This window comes from Oncorhynchus mykiss, chromosome 22 (assembly GCF_013265735.2).
Source record: "Oncorhynchus mykiss isolate Arlee chromosome 22, USDA_OmykA_1.1, whole genome shotgun sequence".
NCBI classification, from domain to species: Eukaryota; Metazoa; Chordata; class Actinopteri; order Salmoniformes; family Salmonidae; genus Oncorhynchus; species Oncorhynchus mykiss.
The window spans coordinates 38874365-38898244 of record NC_048586.1 but is presented as its reverse complement, the minus strand read 5'-3'; the positions used below and the strand labels follow the sequence as shown (position 1 = coordinate 38898244).

Genomic DNA, 23880 nt, shown 5'->3' with positions numbered 1-23880 from the left:
CAAGTCCATATTATTGCAAGAACAGCTCAAATAAGCAAAGAGAAACGACAGTCCATCATTACTTTAAGACATGAAGATCAGTCAATGAGGAAAATGTCAAGAACTTTCAAAGTTTCTTCAAGTGCAGTTGCAAAAAATATCAAACATTATGATGAAACTGGCTCTCATGAGGACCATCACAGGAAAGGAAGACCCAGAGTTACCTCTGCTGCAGAGGATAAGTTCATTAGAGTTACTAGCCTCAGAAATTGTAGCCCAAATAAACACTTCACAGAGTTCAAGTAACAGACACATCTTTACATCAACTGTTCAGAGGAGACTGCATGAATCAGGCCATCATGGTTGAATTGCTGCAAAGAAACCACTACTAAAGGACACCAATAAGAAGAGGAGACTTGCTTGGGCCAAGAACCACGAGCAATGGACATTAGACTGGTGGAAATCTGTCCTTTGGTCTGATGAGTCCAAATTTGAGATTTTTGGTTCCAACCTCCGTGTCCTTGTGGGATGCAGAGTAGGTGAACGGATGAATGCCGCATGTGTGGTTGCTACCGTGAAGCAAGGAGGAGGAGGTGTGATGGTGTTTTGCTGGTGACACTGTCTGTGATTTATTTAGAATTCAAGGCACACTTAACCAGCATGGCTACCACAGCATTTTGTAGTGATACATTTGCACTTTTAAATGTGTTTGATTTGTAAATCTGAGTCCATAGTTGTAAATCTGAGGTGTGCTCGGGTGTTCCGCAAGGTTCTATTTTGGGCCCACTGTTGTTCATTTTGTATATCAACAACATTGGGGATCTTATTGAGACAGCGGATGTTCATTTTTATGCAGATTATACTGTTCTTTATTCAAGTGGTAGTAGTTTATCTTTAACTTTTGATAATGCCCAAAGAGCATTTAACATCCTACAGCAGAATCTGTATGATTTAAAGCTGATTCTAAATTTGGGTAAAACAAAATGCATGGTATTTTCAAATGCCAGGCATGTTACAAATCATGTCATTGCTACATTGGCTGGACATACTATAGAGTAAGTTAAAGTGTACAAATATTTGGGTGTGTGGGTTGATGATAAGCTGAGCTTCACTGTGCATGTAGAGAACTTGATAAGGAAGCTCAAGCTGAAAATAGGATTTTATTACCGGCTTGTTTTTCTCTTGATGCCAGGAAGGAGCTGGTACGATGTACATTACTGTCGGTTTTAGATTTTAGTGATGTTATATACATGCAGGCCTGAGCCACTACCCTGAGAGCACTTGATTCAGTGTATCATGCAGCCCTCAGGTTCATTACAAATCAGAAACGTCTAACACATCATTGGGATCTCTACAGCGCTGTTGGCTGGTCGTCATTGACCTTGTGTAGGCTTAAACACTGGTATACACTGATTTATAAGGCCATATTGGGGAAAATGCCATTTTATATCTGTTCTTTTTTAGTCAGGTCAGTAAATAAATGTAAATTACGTACCCATTCTGATTTGTTTCTAACAGTACCAAAAATTAGAACAGGACATGGTAGAAATAGTTTTAGTTACTTAGCTCCGTGGTCCTGGAATTCTGTCATGATCTAGTTTCGTTGGTGGAGATTAAACACTTGATCGATGTATATATCATAGAAGAGTGTAATTATTTTTAGGCCAGCTGTTTTTAGTCAAGACGTTTGTGTTTTTAATGTGCAATCTTTTTGTTGTACTGTATGTGTGTTTATAGTTTTGTTTAATGTTGTGTTAGTGTATGTAAATTGTTTTGTCTGAAACGTTGTTCCCTCCGCTGCTATTGGACCAGGTCTCTCTTGGAAAAGAGATGTTATCTCAATGAGAAAAACCTGGATAAATAAAGGTAAAATAAAAAAATACAAAATAAAGGTTTTACCTTTATTTAACTAGGCAAATCAGCTAAGAATAAATTCTTATTTACAATGACGCCCTACACCGGCCAAACCCGGACAACGCTGGGCCAATTGTGCACCGCCCTAGGGGACTCCCAATCACGGCCAGTTGTGATACAGCCTGGAATCAAACCAGGGTGTCTGTAGTGACGCCTCATGCACTGAGATGCAGTGCCTTAGACCCCTGTGCCACTCGGGAGCAGCGGGAATGCCATTTGTTTTTCAACAGGACAATGACCCAACACACCTGCAGGCTGATGGAGTGCTGTATCAGATGACCTGGCCTCCACAATCACCCAACCTCAACCCAACGGAGATGGTTTGGGATGAGTTAAACCGCACAGCGAAGGAAAAGCAGCCAACAACTGCTCATCATATGTGAGAACTCCTTCAAGACTGTTGGAAAACCATTCCACGTGAACCAGGTTAAGAGAATGCCAAGAGTGTGCAAACCTGTCATCAAGGCAAAGGGTGGCTACTTTGAAGAATATAAAATCTAAAATATATTTTTATTTGTTTAACACTTCTTTGGTTACTACATGATTCCGAACAATGTGGAAAATAGTAAAAAGAAAGAAAAAACCCTGGAATGAGTAGGTGTCCAAACTTTTGAGTGGTATTGTATATAGTATGTCCACACTATGAGGTTGGAATAATATTGTAAAATTATGATAATGACCTTTTAGAGTAAGAGCTGTCTGATAAGGGGGTAGTAGGGTAGTGGGCATTAGATGGTAGTGTGAACGGCCCATTACATCACTGGGGCCAAGCTTCCTTCCATCCAGGACCTCTATACCAGGCGGTGTTAGAGAAAAGGCCCTAAAAATTGTCAAAGACTCCAGCCACCCTAGTCATAGACTGTTCTCCCTGCTACCACATGGCAACCGGTACCAGAGCGCCAAGTCTAGGTCCAAGAGGCTTCTAAACAGCTTCTACCCCCAAGCCATAAGACTCCTGAACATCTAGTCAAATGGCTACCCAGACTATTTGCATTGCCCTCCCCTCAATCCCCCTCCCATCTCCACACCACTGCCACTCTCTGTTGTCATCTATGCATAGTCACTTTAATAACTCTACCTACATGTACATACTACCTCAACTAACCGGTGCCGCCACACACTGACTCTGTACCGGTACCCCCCCGTATATATTGTTATTTTTTACTGCTGCTCTTTAATTACTTGTTACTTTTATCTCTTATTCTTATCTGTATTTTTTAAACTGCACTGTGGTTTAAGGGCTTGTAAATAAGCATTTCACTGTAAGGTCTACACCTATTGTATTCGGTGCATGTGACTAATACATTTTGATATGATTTGATTTGAAAAGACTGGCTGTAATTTCAGCCTGTAATAAATGTTCAGTGGAGTTTTGGCCTTGTATGGTGACACCACCATGCAGGAAATGAGTTAACACGCCAATAAAAAAAGACAATTCCAAACCTCTCTGCCAATAGCAGCAAATGTTCAGTTTTCCTCTCCTCACTCAGACCACTCCCAGACAGTCCTAGCAAAAGCTAAGAAGCTTAATTTAAAAAACAATCACAGTCCAAATGTGAGATGTTTGTTCTGAAAAGAAAATATATATATATATCCTCATCCTTAGGGAGGGATTTAAGTCTTCAAGGAAGGGTGCTTTTATCCAAAGCTGAGGGGCTTCGTGCATCCTATCTTTTTTCATCTGTTGACATTCCCAAATCCCCTTGCTGTACCTTAGATAGGCTTTTGTACAACTTCATATGGAAAAACAAGCCACATAAGATAAAAAGAGATGCTATCACCAACAGGGTTTGTGACGGCGGTCTAAATGTCTTAGACTTCACTCTCTTCAATCAGATATCAAAGGTCAACTGGATTAAGAGGTACATAAAAAATCCTCATCGTTTCTGGAATATTATACCTCATTTTGTTTTTCAGAAGCTCAGAGGGCTTACATTTTTTACTACAATGTCCCTATATTGAGGGTAAACTTCCTGTGAAATTGTTGGCTTTTCACAAGCAGGCTTTAATGTGCTGGGCTTTGCTATATAAACACAACTTTTCACCTCATAAATGTTTTATATGGACTAATGGGTTGATATTACATGGAAACAAGATGTTATTTAACCGTATCTGGTTCTCGAAAAACATTGTCCTTGTCAGCCAATTAGTTAGTATTAGTGGGAATCTATTTACGTGGTGAGAATTTATGGAAAGATATAACTTTGAGGTTTCAAACAAGGAATATCAGACACTTATAAAAACTATACCTAGTGGGATAAAAGCTTTACTTCAGAGTAATGCGTACTTTGGAATATCTCCTATTGTAAGCGATATCCAGGTGAATGGCATAGGCTTACTAGATAAGAAATTCAACAATTGTTTATTAAGGAATGTTTTCTATAGGAAGTCTATTCCCTCTGCGATATTTTGCTGTTTTTCATCGTTTGATGTAAACTGGCGCCGTGCTTGGCTCACTCCACACACATTTATGGTGACCAATAAAGTAAAGGAGATCTCCTTTCAGATTATCCATAGATTCTATCCATGTAATAGCTTGATTTCTAAGTATATACCTGATGTTACCAGTGAATGCAGTTTTTGTGAACTAGAAACTGAATCTATTGAACACTTATTCTGTCATTGTTTACATAGTGAAGTATTCTAGGCTGATGCAAAACTATATCTTGGCAACAAAATGCACACAAACTTTGAAATATCTAACTTTGACATATAATTTTACTACACTGATTCCACAATTGAACTTGAGATGTCATAAATCTCTTTATGTTATTAATAAAAATGTTTCATACACAAATCAAAATTTATGAAGAAAAAGGCCCTTTTCTTATTTAAAAAAAATCTGATTTGGAAAACTATTTAGAATCATTGAAACGTATACAGAACAAAATGTCTAAAACATGTATTCCCTACATGTCTGTATTTTAATTGATATAATGTGGATTTGTATTTTTATTATTTTTTCTCTTGCTTATTTGTGGAATCCCTCTGGCTGTTCTGTTTCTGGGGTTTTGCACGTTACTGTTTAATAATAAAAATAATAAAAATAAAATAAAGGTATTTTTAAACGGCTGCATTGGTATAATTTAGGTACAGTCCTCTCCGTGGTTTTTGTCCAATCAAATGTACGATTAGCCAAGAGGTTGTCTTTCTATGGGTGGATGATTGACATGTTCATAGAGCAATGAGAGAAGGACACTCTTGATTTATAAAGACCAATAGGGATGAAGATGTATGTACTGAATATAGTTATTGGTCAGAATGAATTTAGACTGACACGTGTTTCAACCAACTGCCATCGAAACATTCCCCTTTGTTTTGAGTAGTTTATGGTTCTGTAAGTGGGTGGGTCAACTCTGCGTGCCAGATGTGCGTTCAGTTCGCTTGAACGTTTGCTACGTTACGGAACGGTTTGTACTTAACGACTCGTTTCCCCAAAACGTTCGTGTACGTTCTTGAACAGACGTTGAGGATCGTTTGCTCGCGTTTGGTGGGTGTGGCGAGGTGTGGCTTGAAGCAATGAGTGACGAATTTGCGAATTTAAAGGGCAGTGGCTATGCTGACAGCGTTCCCCAACCCTTCCCGACAACTGGTCGTTCAGTACGATCGTCACTAGTTACCACTCCCAGAAAGTCAGAAACCCCTCTTATTTCAACAATTTATCTTCCTATAATGTGATTTTAACCTGAACTCCAACCCTAAATTAAGAATTAAAAGCAATTGTATTTATTTATTAATTGTTTTTGCTATAGTCACATGTTCCGTTCAATTGAACGTTCCAAACGTAAAAGCGTACTGAACGCAGCCCAGGCAGCGGTGTGTTCAGAGCTGATGGCGGTGGTGGCGGGTAGCGGACCGCAGAACTGGCCGGTGGAGAGGAGGGGATAACGTAGCTTTTTTTTAGTCCACAAGTTGTGAGATCGAAAATTAACTTCGACAAGGCTTGACCAGATTACATTCACTAAATGATTTGAAACTCCCCGGCTTTGATTTCTTTATCAAGCGGGTAGCTACGTTAGTGTAGGCCTCAAGCCTCGGATAAAGTTGTCGTCTGATCCTGGGATTGGGAATCCAAGAAAGATCTCTCACGCCAGTCCTATCTCGGACAATTGGGAATCCCTGTTCGGAAACTATTGGGGATCCATGCTTGGAAGAACTAGCTAGTGGCATATGAGTGGAGTAGTTTTTTTTCGTTAAATGATTGTTTAAACGGCAGCTCCGGAGGCGTTGATGCATATTGGCAAAGTTATTAAAGGGACGAGCTAACTAGTTAATCTATCCTACAGACAATGTTCCATCGCTGCTAGCTGATTTCGCAAAGGAATGATGAATGGGCAACCGCTTGTAATGCTCGGATTTAAACAGCTGCTTGATTACCTCAGTGTTACAAATAATTCGTTTCGTTAGTTAGCAACCCTGTAAATAATAGAGCATAGAGCACTCGAACAAACATCGATTTTTATTTTGCCGTGCAGCCAGCAATCTGATTCATGTTGCGGACGGAGCACACACTCAGATGGCCAGGGTTGCAATTTATTGACATTACTGGTCCACAATTTAGTTGACCATTTACGTGTTTCTCTCATCTCTGTTTTAATTACAGATGTGTTTTTTTTTTTAATCCTAGGACTTGTAGCTGAATCATAGGCTTATGTAATGTATGTATGCAGCAGTAAAGCTAAATATCTGGCATCCTTGATTTGAAGGAACTTTGCACTACTTAATTAGTGTTGAGGTTATCCCTGGTTTGGAATGGGGAATACGGTTTCATGCTGCGTGTCGCCCGAGGAGAGCCCAAAGCTACCAAGGCAACCGGTGGACCGCCACGAAGACTACCAAATAATTACGGACGTGAGTGACGACACCGGCCCGTACCTGCAGCACATCAGCGACAGAGAAGTCCCTGACGGTAGGTGTCACACACCCGACAGCATAGCTAGGATTGGAAATATTTACAGAATGTGACTGGTTACGAGAAAGACAGAACCGGTAAGGGTCTGTCCTGTGTTTGGTTGGTTTCCTCCGAATCTACATTCTCATTGGCTGTGGTAGTTGCATCAGTAGAGATGCAGTACTAAAATATACAACATCCATTTAGTCTTTTTAACACACTCTTTCTCATACACCTCCGAGGCCTGTAGCCAACTGAATTACATGCAAATAAAGTTAGGTGAGATGAGGCTACCAATTGGGAAGGAGGGCTATTTGATCTATAGCCCCCTGGTGTCCGGCCCCTCCCTCTCAGCAGGGTTTAATGTTGCTGGTTGTTTACAGCTTTAGACTACAGCTTTAGACTACACCTGGGGTAAAACCACACACACACTTCCTGCTGCTGCAACACCAGGCATCGTGCACTCATCCATTCAGACCCCCAATGACTGAGAGCAGAGGAGCTCAGACTGTTGTTGCCACCATCATTGATCTCAGTGATAAGGGCATTCCACAGTACCAGCCCAACTAGCTCAGCCAAATCAAATTGTATGTCACACGCCGAATACAACAGGTGTAGACTTCACCGTGATATGCTTACTTACGAGCCCTCCCCCAGCAATGCAGAGTTAAAAAGTAAGACAAAATTATCAAACAAGGAAATGGTAACACAATAAAATAAGACTATATACAAGGAGTACCAGTACCGAGTCAATGTGCAGGGGTAGGAGGTAATATGTACATATAGGTAGGTGTAAAAGTGACTAGGTAATCATTAGTTGCCATACCAAGCCAGTCAAGATGCTCTCAATGGTGCAGTTATAGAAACTTTTAAGGATCTGGGGACCATGAGAATTTTTTTTCAGCCACCTGAGGGGGAAGAGGTGTTGTCGTGCCCTCTTCAAATCAAATTTGATTGGTCGCGTACATTTTGTGACGTGTTTGTTCTTAAAATTGCACGACTAAGAGCTCCTCTGCAAAAATTTAAATTAATGATAGATTTATTGAGTTATCTCAGAATAATTCTGACTTTTGAGGAAGTGTATACTGGCAACAGTGTCTCAAAATGGACAAACCGTACTATTGCCTCTATTTATTTTTTTTCTTCTCGTTTTTCAAGCAAAGGTCTTTCAAGGAAATATGTGAGCACATTCGTTCGGTTGGGATAAGCGAGTTGGGCTAAGCGCCAGTTGAACTGAAGCATGCTGACGCCTTAACATGCCAACCAGGCCTCGCCCACCCTTAGTGCTGCAAGGTATTCTCCCGGCAGGAAGACTCCAGTCCAGGGAAAGGCCAGGGAGTGATGGGAGGAGAGTGGAGCTGTGTGGCTGGGGAGGGGAGCTGAGGCTCCATCTTATCTAGGCTGGAGTAATCCCATTATGTTGTCTGACCGACTCATCTTAGTGGATCTGATAGGCTGAATAACTTTGTGTCGCACCATGGTTTGTGTTGTAAAAGACTACACGTTGGCTAGTCTACCTGCTAGTCGCTGCCCTATGCTCTGTAAAGAACACACTGTTTGGTTCGGTAGCCTGTCTGCAGATGGGTTGGCATGACTACTCCCACTTCCTGTTTCTCAGCGTGCTGGCCAGTGTGGGAGGGGTGTAGAGTGAGGACTGTGTTTTCCACAGAGACCCCAGACAAAGGTCTCCTTGTTGCCCCCGCCCTGCCAGTCCCATACCACCATCCCCGCACACGCTGCCAAGCCAACCCGCCTGGCCTCGCATCCCCCTGGCCCTGCCTGCCACGTCTGATCCAGACCAGGAGCACCCAATCCCAGACAGATGTAGCTGTTAATACGTTAGGGTAGGATGAGGCTGTCTAATAGCTCCACCTGACCATTGAGCCTGTAATGTGGTGTGGTTGCAAAGGAGGTCATCAGATTCATCTGCATCATTAGAATTTGACGCTCCTGCTGTCCAAGTGTGTTTTGTTACATAGCCTGGCTGCTGTACACACACGTACTCACTCATTCATTCATCCATCTAACTGGGTAAAAGTAGGCCTGGGAATTGCCAGGGATCTCACGATACAATAGGATCACCATCCTTAGCTGCTGAAATGTGTCAAGGTCTCTGAATGTGCTGTAACTGTATCCATTTTCCCCATCACTAGGTACTGTAATGGCATGCATTCCTTCCAGGTACTGCAGCACAGGGATAGTTCTAATGGTTGAGTGACATCCTGTACCGTATGGTACATTATAGAACAGGTTGTGCTGATTGGTTGATATGGGACAACTCCCACAAAATACAATTTCTTGTTAATGTCATAATTCCACTGTCTGTAGCCCAGGCAGGAAATTCATAAACTTCATCTCACTCGCGGGGAGAGTCTACACATTTTTTCATGCTACTATTTGGTTTGCAACAGTTGGGGGTTATAAACCTAGCTGTCTGCCTCTGACCGAGGCAACAATGTATAATTTTACAAATGCGAAGAGGCAAGCTAAGCACTGGCTGTCACCAAGCGGCACCAGGACAGCAGCTAGTTCTCCCAGTCCTGTGCTATCAACGGAAACGTCACTGTTAACATCCCCAACTAGCTTGGTTACCTCAGGCTCACCAACCATAAGTTGTTGCCTATGTAGGCCTATTGGATATTTATTACATTCATTATTGAAGTTCTTGTCTCATCATCATTGAGTCTCTGCTAGCTATCTACATGTCAATGACTTGTTTAGCATAGCAACGTTGAATGAATCGAAAGATTAGAACCAACGACTGGGTCAACAAGAGAAAATAACTAAGACCAGCCCGCTTGGGTAGCAAACTTTAGAATGTAAAAACAAATTTTACGTTTTAAAATGTTTTTAATTAATATTTTCATAAATATGTTGGCAACATATAGCCTTCAAACCCTGGAATTATCATGTGATAACTTCGCCTCAGAACAGCCCTTGTCGGGAGTTGTCACGATAATTCCCGGGTTCTCAGGCATTATTGTTTAGGTTCAGTAAGCTACAGGTCACTGTTCTGTCTGTCAGGTCTCATTTTCCACTCACCAGCTTCAAGTCAACATACTCACCTCAGGTGAACTAAGGTAGTTTACCCCCTAAACAGGCGGTTTTCTGGATCACCAACTTTCCAAGTCAGGTTCTTCTGTTTCTTAGTCTGTCATTACTCTTGTTGTCTACTTTGTTTCTAATGGTCAGCGGTGTCTTTGTGTTCCAGAACTGGCCCAGGAGTCCAACCCATCAGACCATGCCAGAGCCAGCACCATCTTCCTCTGCAAGTCCCAGACAGACAGCGAATGTAAGTACTCTACCCTGGTCACAACACATCACACAGCAGAAATGATCATAACGCCATGTCAGCCAATACGGAACACATCTCAAACTCTCGTCTTACGCACTTTAGCTACTTGGTACAGTGGTAAACCAACCTTGTCTCTGCTCTAGCAAGCTATGTAGAGAGATGGTACTTAGGCTACAGGAAGTGACTCTGATATGGCTTTCTCAGAAGCACAATGTGACTCAGTATCATTCCAAATTTTCTGTTTTGTCTGGGTCTGTAATGGCCTATTTTGTTTTTCCTTCCAGTGCGAGACAAGAGGAAAAGCAATCACATAAACCATGTCAGTCATGTAAGTATTTCAATACGAAGTTTAAATTTTGTGTTAACCAACAATAAATAATGAATTGTGTGGGCCTACTGTGTGGGCCTACTGTGTGGGCCTACTGTGTGGGCCTACTGTGTGGGCCTACTGTGTTGGCGTGCATGTGAGAATACATCTGTAATCTCATTTTCCTCGTAACTTGGGTCACTGGAGGACAATTTGGGTCACGGGAGGATGGTCAATTTGTCATTTGGGTCTCGAGCTGAAACAGGTTTAAGAACCTCTGCTCTAGAGGACAACACCAAACTCATGTATATGCAAATGCCACTCTGACCATCACACCTTATCGGTCAGCTCTTATAGGATGTAGCCCTTATACTGTTTGAAAAGGACAGATTGTTCCAATTTAGTGTCCCACAGTGGCTGTACAGTAACATGCTATACATGACGTCAGAGCTCAGTGGCTGTACAGTAACATGCTATACATGACGTCAGAGCTCAGTGGCTGTACAGTAACATGCTATACATGACATCAGAGCTCAGTGTCTGTACAGTAACATGCTATACATGACATCAGTGTCTGTACAGTAACATGCTATACATGACATCAGTGTCTGTACAGTAACATGCTATACATGATGTCAGTGTCTGTACAGTAACATGCTATACATGATGTCAGTGGCTGTACAGTAACATGCTATACATGACGTCAGAGCTCAGTGTCTGTACAGTAACATGCTATACATGATGTCAGTGGCTGTACAGTAACATGCTATACATGACGTCAGAGCTCAGTGGCTGTACAGTAACATGCTATACATGACATCAGAGCTCAGTGTCTGTACAGTAACATGCTATACATGACGTCAGAGCTCAGTGTCTGTACAGTAACATGCTATACATGACATCAGTGTCTGTACAGTAACATGCTATACATGACATCAGTGTCTGTACAGTAACATGCTATACATGACATCAGAGCTCAGTGTCTGTACAGTAACATGCTATACATGACATCAGAGCTCAGTGGCTGTACAGTAACATGCTATACATGACATCAGAGCTCAGTGGCTGTACAGTAACATGCTATACATGACATCAGAGCTCAGTGGCTGTACAGTAACATGCTATACATGACATCAGAGCTCAGTGGCTGTACAGTAACATGCTATACATGACAGAGCTCAGTGTCTGTACAGTAACATGCTATACATGACGTCAGAGCTCAGTGTCTGTACAGTAACATGCTATACATGACGTCAGAGCTCAGTGTCTGTACAGTAACATGCTATACATGATGTCAGTGTCTGTACAGTAACATGCTATACATGATGTCAGTGTCTGTACAGTAACATGCTATACATGACATCAGTGTCTGTACAGTAACATGCTATACATGACATCAGAGCTCAGTGTCTGTACAGTAACATGCTATACATGATGTCAGTGTCTGTACAGTAACATGCGATACATGACATCAGAGCTCAGTGGCTGTACAGTAACATGCTATACATGATGTCAGTGGCTGTACAGTAACATGCTATACATGATGTCAGTGGCTGTACAGTAACATGCTATACATGATGTCAGTGGCTGTACAGTAACATGCTATACATGATGTCAGTGTCTGTACAGTAACATGCTATACATGACATCAGAGCTCAGTGGCTGTACAGTAACATGCTATACATGATGTCAGTGGCTGTACAGTAACATGCTATACATGATGTCAGTGTCTGTACAGTAACATGCTATACATGACGTCAGAGCTCAGTGTCTGTACAGTAACATGCTATACATGACATCAGAGCTCAGTGTCTGTACAGTAACATGCTATACATGACATCAGAGCTCAGTGTCTGTACAGAAACATGCTATACATGACATCAGAGCTCAGTGTCTGTACAGTAACATGCTATACATGACATCAGAGCTCAGTGTCTGTACAGTAACATGCTATACATGACATCAGAGCTCAGTGTCTGTATAGTAACATGCTATACATGACGTCAGAGCTCAGTGTCTGTACAGTAACACAGCAACATGCTATACATGACGTCAGAGCTCAGTGTCTGTACAGTAACATGCTATACATGACATCAGAGCTCAGTGTCTGTATAGTAACATGCTATACATGACGTCAGAGCTCAGTGTCTGTACAGTAACACAGCAACATGCTATACATGACGTCAGAGCTCAGTGGCTGTACAATAACATGCTATACATGACATCAGAGCTCAGTGGCTGTACAGTAACATGCTATACATGACATCAGTTTCTGTACAGTAACATGCTATACATGACATCATAGCTCAGTGTCTGTACAGTAACATGCTATACATGACGTCAGAGCTCAGTGGCTGTACAATAACATGCTATACATGACAGAGCTCAGTGTCTGTACAGTAACATGCTATACATGACATCAGAGCTCAGTGGCTGTACAGTAACATGACGTCAGAGCTCAGTGGCTGTACAGTAACATGCTATACATGACGTCAGAGCTCAGTGTCTGTAAAATAACATGCTATACATGACATCAGAGCTCAGTGGCTGTACAGTAACATGCTATACATGATGTCAGTGTCTGTACAGTAACATGCTATACATGACATCAGAGCTCAGTGTCTGTACAGTAACATGCTATACATGATGTCAGTGTCTGTACAGTAACATGCTATACATGACATCAGAGCTCAGTGGCTGTACAGTAACATGCTATACATGATGTCAGTGGCTGTACAGTAACATGCTATACATGATGTCAGTGTCTGTACAGTAACATGCTATACATGACGTCAGAGCTCAGTGTCTGTACAGTAACATGCTATACATGACATCAGAGCTCAGTGTCTGTACAGTAACATGACGTCAGAGCTCAGTGTCTGTACAGTAACATGCTATACATGACATCAGAGCTCAGTGTCTGTATAGTAACATGCTATACATGACGTCAGAGCTCAGTGTCTGTACAGTAACACAGCAACATGCTATACATGACGTCAGAGCTCAGTGGCTGTACAATAACATGCTATACATGATGTCAGTGTCTGTACAGTAACATGCTATACATGACATCAGAGCTCAGTGGCTGTACAGTAACATGCTATACATGACATCAGAGCTCAGTGGCTGTACAGTAACATGCTATACATGACATCAGTGTCTGTACAGTAACATGCTATACATGACATCAGAGCTCAGTGTCTGTACAGTAACATGCTATACATGACATCAGAGCTCAGTGGCTGTACAGTAACATGCTATACATGACATCAGAGCTCAGTGTCTGTACAGTAACATGCTATACATGACATCAGAGCTCAGTGGCTGTACAGTAACATGCTATACATGACATCAGAGCTCAGTGGCTGTACAGTAACATGCTATACATGACATCAGTGTCTGTACAGTAACATGCTATACATGACAGAGCTCAGTGGCTGTACAGTAACATGCTATACATGACATCAGAGCTCAGTGTCTGTACAGTAACATGACGTCAGAGCTCAGTGGCTGTACAGTAACATGCTATACATGACGTCAGAGCTCAGTGTCTGTAAAATAACATGCTATACATGACATCAGTGGCTGTACAGTAACGTGCTATACATGACATCAGAGCTCAGTGGCTGTACAGTAACATGCTATACATGACATCAGAGCTCAGTGTCTGTACAGTAACATGCTATACATGACATCAGAGCTCAGTGTCTGTAAAATAACATGCTATACATGACATCAGTGGCTGTACAGTAACATGCTATACATGACGTCAGAGCTCAGTGTCTGTAAAATAACATGCTATACATGACATCAGTGGCTGTACAGTAACATGCTATACATGACATCAGAGCTCAGTGTCTGTAAAATAACATGCTATACATGACATCAGTGGCTGTACAGTAACATGCTATACATGACGTCAGAGCTCAGTGTCTGTAAAATAACATGCTATACATGACATCAGTGGCTGTACAGTAACATGCTATACATGACATCAGAGCTCAGTGGCTGTACAGTAACATGCTATACATGACGTCAGAGCTCAGTGTCTGTAAAATAACATGCTATACATGACATCAGAGCTCAGTGGCTGTACAGTAACATGCTATACATGATGTCAGTTTCTGTACAGTAACATGCTATACATGACATCAGAGCTCAGTGGCTGTACAGTAACATGCTATACATGACATCAGAGCTCAGTGGCTGTACAGTAACATGCTATACATGACATCAGAGCTCAGTCTCCACTTCACTGCTCTCTGACAGACGTTCTGAAATAGAACATCACACGACAGGAAGTTGCCCCCAATCCTTTGGCTGTTTGAGTGAGGGGGAAATGCTGTAAATTACGAGGACTCAATGTATTTTGAAAGATGAGACGTTGAAGATTATAATCAATACCGTTTTGAGTCCAAATGTGCACTTCACATTTCCATATCATAAAACTCATGTGATATACAGTGTGAAGGTTCATGATCACTATGTCTGATGTATAGTTGTATAGTTACAGGATGACATGGCGTTATACCCTGGGTTGTCCTGAACAGAAAGAGACCATGTTGGTTGTATTGTGAAGAAAATTTGCAATATTTTTCTTATGTTGCACCAACCCCAAATTTTCAAAGAATTTTCTCATGTTGCTGATTGTATCCAGAGTATTTTTAGATTTCGTTATCAACAAATGTGTCGATAAGTACAGTAACTGTAAAATGCACACCAAATCAACGATGTAATGTTTTGGATTCAGTCCTGTCAGGTGAACTGTTGTCCTCACCTTTCCTCTAATCATTTCCCATAATCCCCAAACTGTTCCCTTTTTAATTGCTGCCATGGTTATTATTTTTTTATTTTACCTTTATTTAACTAGGCAAATTTGTTAAGAACAAATTCTTATTTACAATGACGGCCTACCCCGGCCAAACCCGGACGACGCTGGGCCAATTGGGCGCCGCCCTATGGGACTCTCAATCACGGCCGGATGTGATACAGCCTGGATTCGAACCAAGGACTGTAGTGATGCCACTTGCACTGAGATGCAGTCCCTTAGACAGCTGCGCCACTCGGGAGCCCATATGCTTTCCATAATTCTTCCGTAAGAAACATTTCAATTTAGCCCGTTCCATATAGGTGAATTCCCACCCGTGTAAGTAGTTAAGCAGAGGGTTGGCTGTGGTTATGGCTGCCTTCTTTTACACCAACCTCTAATAATATAACTAGCTAAGTGCCAAGACCTTTGACCTGGTCAAATAAAAGGCAGGGCTCCTTGCCTGCTACTATTCTGTGTGTGTTCATGTAGCTTGAGTTGACCACAATAGAACAGGCTGTAACCCCTGTGGTGTCCTGTCAGCTAGAAGACAGACACAGATAAAGAGGAGACCTGGTGAATGTTTAGCGAGTGTTCACCCTCAACTCCACCTCATCTCCTTCTCTCTGTATTATAGAGCAACGGCCCAGTTTAGCCACATTTCAAACCTTTTACCTTGGAAATAGTTCATGACCCAGGAGTGACTTATTGGTGATGTCATTATTTGGCTAAGGCCACCACAGGCTAACGTTAGCATCAATTACCTCAGAAGGATTGGGTTCAGCAGGGCCCACATTAGCAGCGTCTGACTTCCATGTCACATGTTTAATTTTGCAGACCTCTCCTGGCCCTCTCTCTAAGAAGTACAGTTCCTGTTCCACCATCTTTATAGATGACAGCACGGTCAGCCAGCCTAACTTGAAAAGCACAATTAAATGGTGTGTACCCACTACCTTCTTATAGGCACACACAGGAAACCTTTTGTAGTTGAACTCTGGCCTAATGAATTCTGTCTGTCTTTGTTTTCCAGTGTTACATTAGCAATATACTACCACATTAAAAACAGGTGAGTGGCAGTGCTTTGACTTGTTCAGTCTGAGTATGTACAGGTATTACTTTAAATGGGGGATCAGAAGGTGCCTTCGAGGCCTCTGGCAGAATGTCTGTATTGGACAGTATTTGGCTCGTAGTGGAGACGTTTCCTCTGTTCCTCTGTCTCTCTCAGGGACTCAGACAGGTCACTGGACATTTTTGATGAGAAGATGCACCCCTTATCGGTGAGTGGTCGGTTCAATTTGACCATAATCCACTCAGGGTTTACAGGAAGTGAATAGCTGTTATGTGTTTACAGGAAGTGAATAGCTGTTATGTGTTTACAGGAAGTGAATAGCTGTTATGTACTCCAAAGACCTGCTAATACAGGTTTACATCAAAACAGAGGTCTGCAGAAGATGTGGCAGTATTGGTTTCTCAGCCCTTGTCTACATCAATATCTGGCATCAGCCACCTTCCTCACTCCCTTCTTAGACCTTACGCTGCAACTTGATATGCCCCATAGCCCAGCATAGCACATACCACTGCTCTTAGCTCCAACTTCAGCATAGCACATACCAGTGCTCTTAGCTCCAACTTCAGCATAGCACATACCACTGCTCTTAGCTCCAACTTAAGCATAGCACATACCACTGCTCTTAGCTCCAACTTCAGCATAGCACATACCACTGCTCTTAGCTCCAACTTCAGCATAGCACATACCACTGCTCTTAGCTCCAACTTCAGCATAGCACATACCACTGCTCTTAGCTCCAACTTCAGCATAGCACATACCACTGCTCTTAGCTCCAACTTCAGCATAGCACATACCACTGCTCTTAGCTCCAACTTCAGCATAGCACATACCACTGCTCTTAGCTCCAACTTCAGCATAGCACATACCACTGCTCTTAGCTCCAACTTCAGCATAGCACATACCACTGCTCTTAGCTCCAACTTCAGCATAGCACATACCAGTGCTCTTAGCTCCAACTTCAGCATAGCACATACCACTGCTCTTAGCTCCAACTTAAGCATAGCACATACCACTGCTCTTAGCTCCAACTTCAGCATAGCACATACCACTGCTCTTAGCTCCAACTTCAGCATAGCACATACCACTGCTCTTAGCTCCAACTTCAGCATAGCACATACCACTGCTCTTAGCTCCAACTTCAGCATAGCACATACCACTGCTCTTAGCTCCAACTTCAGCATAGCACATACCACTGCTCTTAGCTCCAACTTCAGCATAGCACATACCACTGCTCTTAGCTCCAACTTCAGCATAGCACATACCACTGCTCTTAGCTCCAACTTCAGCATAGCACATACCACTGCTCTTAGCTCCAACTTCAGCATAGCACATACCACTGCTCTTAGCTCCAACTTCAGCATAGCACCACTGCTCTTAGCTCCAACTTCAGCATAGCACATACCACTGCTCTTAGCTCCAACTTCAGCATAGCACATAGCACTGCTCTTAGCTCCAACTTCAGCATAGCACATAGCACTGCTCTTAGCTCCAACTTCAGCATAGCACATAGCACTGCTCTTAGCTCCAACTTCAGCATAGCACATAGCACTGCTCTTAGCTCCAACTTCAGCATAGCACTGCTCTTAGCTCCAACTTCAGCATAGCACTGCTCTTAGCTCCAACTTCAGCATAGCACATAGCACTGCTCTTAGCTCCAACTTCAGCATAGCACATACCACTGCTCTTAGCTCCAACTTCAGCATAGCACATACCACTGCTCTTAGCTCCAACTTCAGCATAGCACATACCACTGCTCTTAGCTCCAACTTCAGCATAGCACATACCACTGCTCTTAGCTCCAACTTCAGCATAGCACATAGCACTGCTCTTAGCTCCAACTTCAGCATAGCACATAGCACTGCTCTTAGCTCCAACTTCAGCATAGCACATAGCACTGCTCTTAGCTCCAACTTCAGCATAGCACATAGCACTGCTCTTAGCTCCAACTTCAGCATAGCACATAGCACTGCTCTTAGCTCCAACTTCAGCATAGCACATAGCACTGCTCTTAGCTCCAACTTCAGCATAGCACATAGCACTGCTCTTAGCTCCAACTTCAGCATAGCACATACCACTGCTCTTAGCTCCAACTTCAGCATAGCACATACCACTGCTCTTAGCTCCAACTTCAGCATAGCACATACCACTGCATAGGGAATGAAGAAGTTAGTTTAGCTCTGGTAGGAAAGTCGATATAAAACCATTAGGAAATTGAGAAATTACTTAAATGTTTCCTTATCTTGTTGGGGGGTAGTCTTTTATGTGCTATTCAAGACATGAATGTGTGTTTTGTGTTGTCTCTGGGCTGGTATGTGTTGTCTAACACTGTCTTCTCCCTGCAGAGAGAGCAGGTCCCTGACAACTACTCTGTTATGGACCCTGAGCACAAACTCATCTACCGCTTTGTCAGAACTCTGTTCAGCGCTGCACAGCTCACTGCAGAGTGTGCCATCGTCACCTTGGTGAGGAGTTCAATCAGCAACCCTCAAAACACATACAGTTGAAGTCAGAAGTTTACATACAACTTAGTGAAATACATTTAAACTCCGTTTTTCACAATTCCTGACATTTAATCCTAGTAAAATTCCCTGTCTTAAGGTCAGTTAGGATCACCACTTTATTTTAAGAATGTGAAATGTCAGAATAATAGTGATTTGTTTCAGCTTTTATTTCTTTCATCACATTTCCAGTGGGTCAGACGTTTACATACACTTAATTAGTATTTGGTAGCACTGCCTTTAAATTGTTTAACTTGGGTCAAATATTTCGGGTAGCCTTCCACAAGCTTCCCACAATAAGTTGGGTGAATTGTGGCCCATTCCTCCTGACAGAGCTGGTGTAACTGAGTCAGGTTTGTAGGCCTCCTTGCTCGCGCACACTTTTTCAGTTCTGCCCACAAATGTTCTATAGGATTGAGGTCAGAGCTTTGTGATGGCCACTCCAACACCTTGACTTTGTTGTCCTTAAGCCATTTTGCCACAACTTTGGAAGTATGCTTGGGGTCATTGTCCATTTGGAAGACCCATTTGCGACCAAGCTTTAACTTCCTGACTGATGTCTTGAGATGTTAATTCAATATATCCACATCATTTTCCGTCCTCATGATGCCATCTATTTTGTGAAGTGCACCAGTCCCTGAGTTTGGAGGTATGTCTTGAAATATATCCACAGGTACACCTCCAATTGACTCAAATATCAATTAGAAGCTTCTGATAGGCTAAAGCCATGACATCAATTTCTGGAATTTTCCAAGCTATTTAAAGGCACAATCAACTTAGTGTATGTAAACTTCTGACACAGTGAATTATAAGTGGAATAACCTGTCTGTAAACAATTGTTGGAAAAGTTGCTTGTGTCATGCACAAAGTAGATGTCCATTTGTGGAGTGGTTGAAAAAAATAATAGTTTTAACGACTTCAACCTAAGTGTATGTAAACTTCCGACTTCAACTGTACATGTATTGTAGCTCCGTTGGTAGAGCATGGCACTTGTAACGCCAGGGTAGTGGGTTTGATTCCTGGGACCACCCATACCTAAAATGTACGCACGCATGACTAAGTCACTTTGGATGAAAGCGTCTGCTAAATTATAATGTACTGTATTATTCACTAGGTGTTGTGGGATTGTATTAACCTACATGAGACGCTAGAATACATCTGCACTAATGCACCACAGGGGGGCAGCAGAGTAATAGAAACCATTGACGAAGTACATTTAAAAAAACATATTTTTATTTAACTGGGCAAGTCAGTTAAGAACAAATTCTTATTTACAATGACGGCCTACCCCGGCCAAACCCTACCCTACCCCGGCCAAACCCTAACCTGGATGACGCTGGGCCAATTGTGCGCCACCCTATGGGACTCCCAATCACAGCCGATTGTGATACGGCCTGGAATCGAACCAGGGTTAGTAGTGAGGCCTCTAGCACTGAGATGCAGTGCCTTAAACCGCTGCGCCACTCAGGAGCCCAAGTGAACAGAGCCTAGTTTCAATTTAAACAGACCTGCATTTGATTGATACAATTGGTCCTAATATATCAAGCATTCCTTATTTCCTGGACTCCAACCATAACAAAGTAGTATTTCTCACTTGTGTGTGTGTATATAGGATAAATAATCAATAACATGCCCCTTTCCCTACTGGTTTTCTATGTTGGGCACATGGCATTTCTGAATGGAAATAACCAGCTCAGGTTTATCAAAGACCTCTAACCTCACCAGGTGTACCTGGAGCGTCTGCTGACCTACGCTGAGATAGACATCTGTCCCTGCAACTGGAAGCGTATCGTACTGGGAGCCATCCTGCTGGCGTCCAAGGTGTGGGACGACCAGGCCGTGTGGAACGTAGACTACTGCCAGATCCTCAAAGACATCACCGTGGAGGACATGTGAGTGGACAGGACACACACACACACTCAAGATACACCTTTCTCACTATTGTGCCAACCTAAACCGTACTTTAATGTTCAGCTTCAGATATGTTATTTTCGCTTTGAGGGCGGGGGCTGGTTTGGTAGTGATTTGGGGGCGGGGGCTGGTTTGGTAGTGATTTGGGGGCTGGGGCTGGTTTGGTGGGGGCTGGGGCTGGTTTGGTGGGGGCTGGGGCTGGTTTGGTAGTGATTTGGGGGCTGGTTTGGTAGTGATTTGGGGGCTGGTTTGGTAGTGATTTGGGGGCTGGTTTGGTAGTGATTTGGGGGCTGGTTTGGTAGTGATTTGGCGGCTGGTTTGGTAGTGATTTGGGGGCTGGTTTGGTAGTGATTCATCATGACCATGTTTCAGGTGGAGAACAGATGTAGACTGGAGCCTTCTTCCCCCCTGGTCTGATAATCATTCATTGGGCTGTAGTCTATAGACTGGTACAGTCTTTAGCTCTCATCAGGGCTGTGTGAGATGAAGACCCTGCTTTGGGCACCAAAGGAGTGAAGACTTGGCCCAGAGAGGGACATTGAGGGAGGCGGAGTACTGGTTGTATACAGGATCTCCAAGCCATCAGTAGGCTGCTCCTTACTAAACTACTGGCTGAAATTCTATTAGCTTTTAGAGTGGGCTGGAGTTGGCTGTTGTCTCTTAAGTTAGGTTGTTGTTGGAGTGTGTACATGTGTCAAATAAGGGGTGCTTATATTTGTTCTGTTTCACACATGACAGTGTATTATGAAATAGAAATGTTTTTTTGTTTTGTATCTCCCAGCTCCTCCTCAGACACCCTCAGAGTGGGGTCACATCCAGGGTCAGCCATTATCAACAGCAACCTGGGAGAAATTGGGGTTAAGTGCCTTGCTCAAGGGCAGATTGACATTTAAAAAAATATCTATATCTGGTCAGCTCTGGAATTCTAGCTACGGTTACTGGCCCAATGCTCTGGGCTACCGCCACCCTGTGTGTGTGAGCCCATGTCCCTCCCGCTCTACTTTGGATTTGCAGTCTACTGTCATGTCTTTGTGAGCTGGGGAGTCTGGAGTGGCTCTCATCTCTCCTACATAATGGCAGTAGCCCTCACACACTCCATTAGTTGCCCTGGGAGACCAGCCTTCCAACACACACCCTCCAGCCACCCTGGCCCTCATGTCTCCTCTCCCACAAAGCATCCTGGATGTTGTCTCCGTGGTGACTGGCATGCAGCTCTTTTATTGTCATGGTGATAAGGATGATGAGGCGAATCTGTTCAGGAGAGACATGAAGCGAGCCGTATGGGTCTTCATTGTCAGAATGAATAGGCCAGCCCTCAGTTGCTCTAGTTGGTTGAGTTGTATTTTTATTTTTTTATGTAATTCCTGTAATTACTTGGGGAAGAATATATTTTACATTTTTAAAATAATAAACATTTGAATAAGATGGGTTGAATAGCAGTCCTGTAGACCTGCACCCTTCTCCTTGCTGCTGTAAGGGAAAGACAAGGTTTTGCTATTGGTTAGACTCTCGCCCTAGTCAGTGGTTGACGACGTTACCCCTATCGTTGATCTATTTGGCATTTCTCCCTCACTCATTGTCAGGGTTGATCCTAGATCTGTGCCTGAGGGCAACTTTTTTGTTGTATTAGAAGTCTATATTAACCCTGTTTAATCCGCTCTCCTTCCGTCAGGAACGAGATGGAGCGTCACTTCCTGGAACTTCTGCAGTTCAACATCAACGTACCGGCCAGTGTTTATGCTAAGTACTACTTTGACCTGCGATCTCTGGCCGAGGACAACAACCTCCTCTTTCCCCTCGAGCCACTCAGCAACGAGAGGGCACAGAAACTGGAGGTAAGGTGGTGAAGGGTGGTGGATATGGTGGTGAAGGAAATGATGGTGAAGGGTGGTGGGTATGATAGTGAAGGATATGATGGTGAAGGATATGATGGTGGTGGGTATGGTGGCGAAGGATATGATGGTGAAGGGTGGTGGGTATGATGGTGAAGGATATGATGGTGAAGGGTGGTGGGTATGATGGTGAAGGATATGATGAAGGATATGATGGTGGTGGGTATGGTGGCGAAGGATATGATGGTGAAGGATATGATGGTGGTGGGTGGTGGGTATGATGGTGAAGGATATGATGGTGAAGGGTGGTGGGTATGATGGTGAAGGATATGATGGTGAAGGGTGGTGGGTATGATGGTGAAGGATATGATGGTGAAGGATATGATGGTGGTGGGTATGGTGGCGAAGGATATGATGGTGAAGGATATGATGGTGGTGGATATGGTGGTGAAGGATATGATGGTGGTGGGTGGTGGGTATGATGGTGAAGGATATGATGGTGAAGGATATGATGGTGGTGGGTATGGTGGCGAAGGATATGATGGAGCTTACAGGTAGCAAAAAAGGATGGCTGCTGAGACATGAATGGTCAAAAGGGAAGTGTTATTAACCAGTGCATCAGGTATGAAGCCAATGAGCCTGTGTATTGTGTTGTCCAGGCCATCTCCAGACTGTGTGAAGACAAGTACAAGGACCTGAGCCGAGCGGCCATGAGGAGGTCCTTCAGCGCTGACAACCTGGTGGGCATCCGCCGTTCCAACGCTGTGCTCTCATAGGCCAGCCACACTTCAGCGTTGTGCTCTCATTAGTCAGCGACAAATCTGTCACTCCAATACTGCTCTCTCATAGGACAGCCACACTCCAACATTGTGCTCTCACTGGACAGACACAATGGTGGAGTTAATTTCACATGGCCCTGTGCCCCGGAATGGGGGAAGTTTGCTCATTTTAGACTTCCATTGGTCCTTAAGTGAAAAGTCCACCCGCCTGGAGCACTGAGCCATGCAAAATTAACTGCACCAATATCTGACCTCTACAGCCCAACCAACACCCCAGGATACCTGCCACAAACCCAGCCCCTCAGAGACTGGTCGAGGCAGCACCATAGGCCCTGTCCCGTCCCAGCCCCTCAGAGACTGGTCGAGGCAGCACCATAGGCCCTGTCCCGTCCCAGACCCTAAGCGTAAAATAACTTCTTCACTACATAGAAAGAAGGGGAAAAATACTTTTTTTTGGTGCTTACTATGTAGGCTACTAGCTGTGAAATGTACCTGTTTTTAAATTGAAAATAATTTGGAGATGGAGTATTTTAAATAAACACTAAACATGTAACAAATCATTGTCTTTCATTGGAGTGGAGATGAGAAACATGTGGGA

The 23880-nt window shown here is 43.2% G+C and overlaps 1 protein-coding gene across 1 annotated transcript; it reads left to right on the top strand.

Annotated features, from left to right (window-relative positions):
• Positions 1–5503: 5503 nt before the first annotated feature.
• On the top strand, positions 5504–23831 carry ccnyl1 (cyclin Y-like 1). Its single transcript, XM_036959286.1, has 10 exons — positions 5504–6802; positions 9996–10076; positions 10364–10407; positions 16031–16131; positions 16224–16259; positions 16419–16470; positions 18605–18724; positions 20486–20652; positions 22344–22506; positions 23163–23831. Exons 1-10 carry the CDS (start codon positions 6646–6648, stop codon positions 23277–23279), a joined length of 1038 nt encoding a protein of 345 aa, XP_036815181.1. The 5' UTR covers positions 5504–6645; the 3' UTR covers positions 23280–23831.
• Positions 23832–23880: the final 49 nt, after the last annotated feature.

Bases quoted from the DNA above. Each gene is read 5' to 3' on its own strand.
- ccnyl1 (XM_036959286.1), top strand. From the start codon at position 6,646: ATGGGGAATACGGTTTCATGCTGCGTGTCGCCCGAGGAGAGCCCAAAG. The intron at 10,077-10,363 runs GTAAGTACTCTA...TTTTCCTTCCAG, and splicing joins GTCCCAGACAGACAGCGAAT to TGCGAGACAAGAGGAAAAGC. The intron at 22,507-23,162 runs GTAAGGTGGTGA...TGTGTTGTCCAG, and splicing joins AGAGGGCACAGAAACTGGAG to GCCATCTCCAGACTGTGTGA.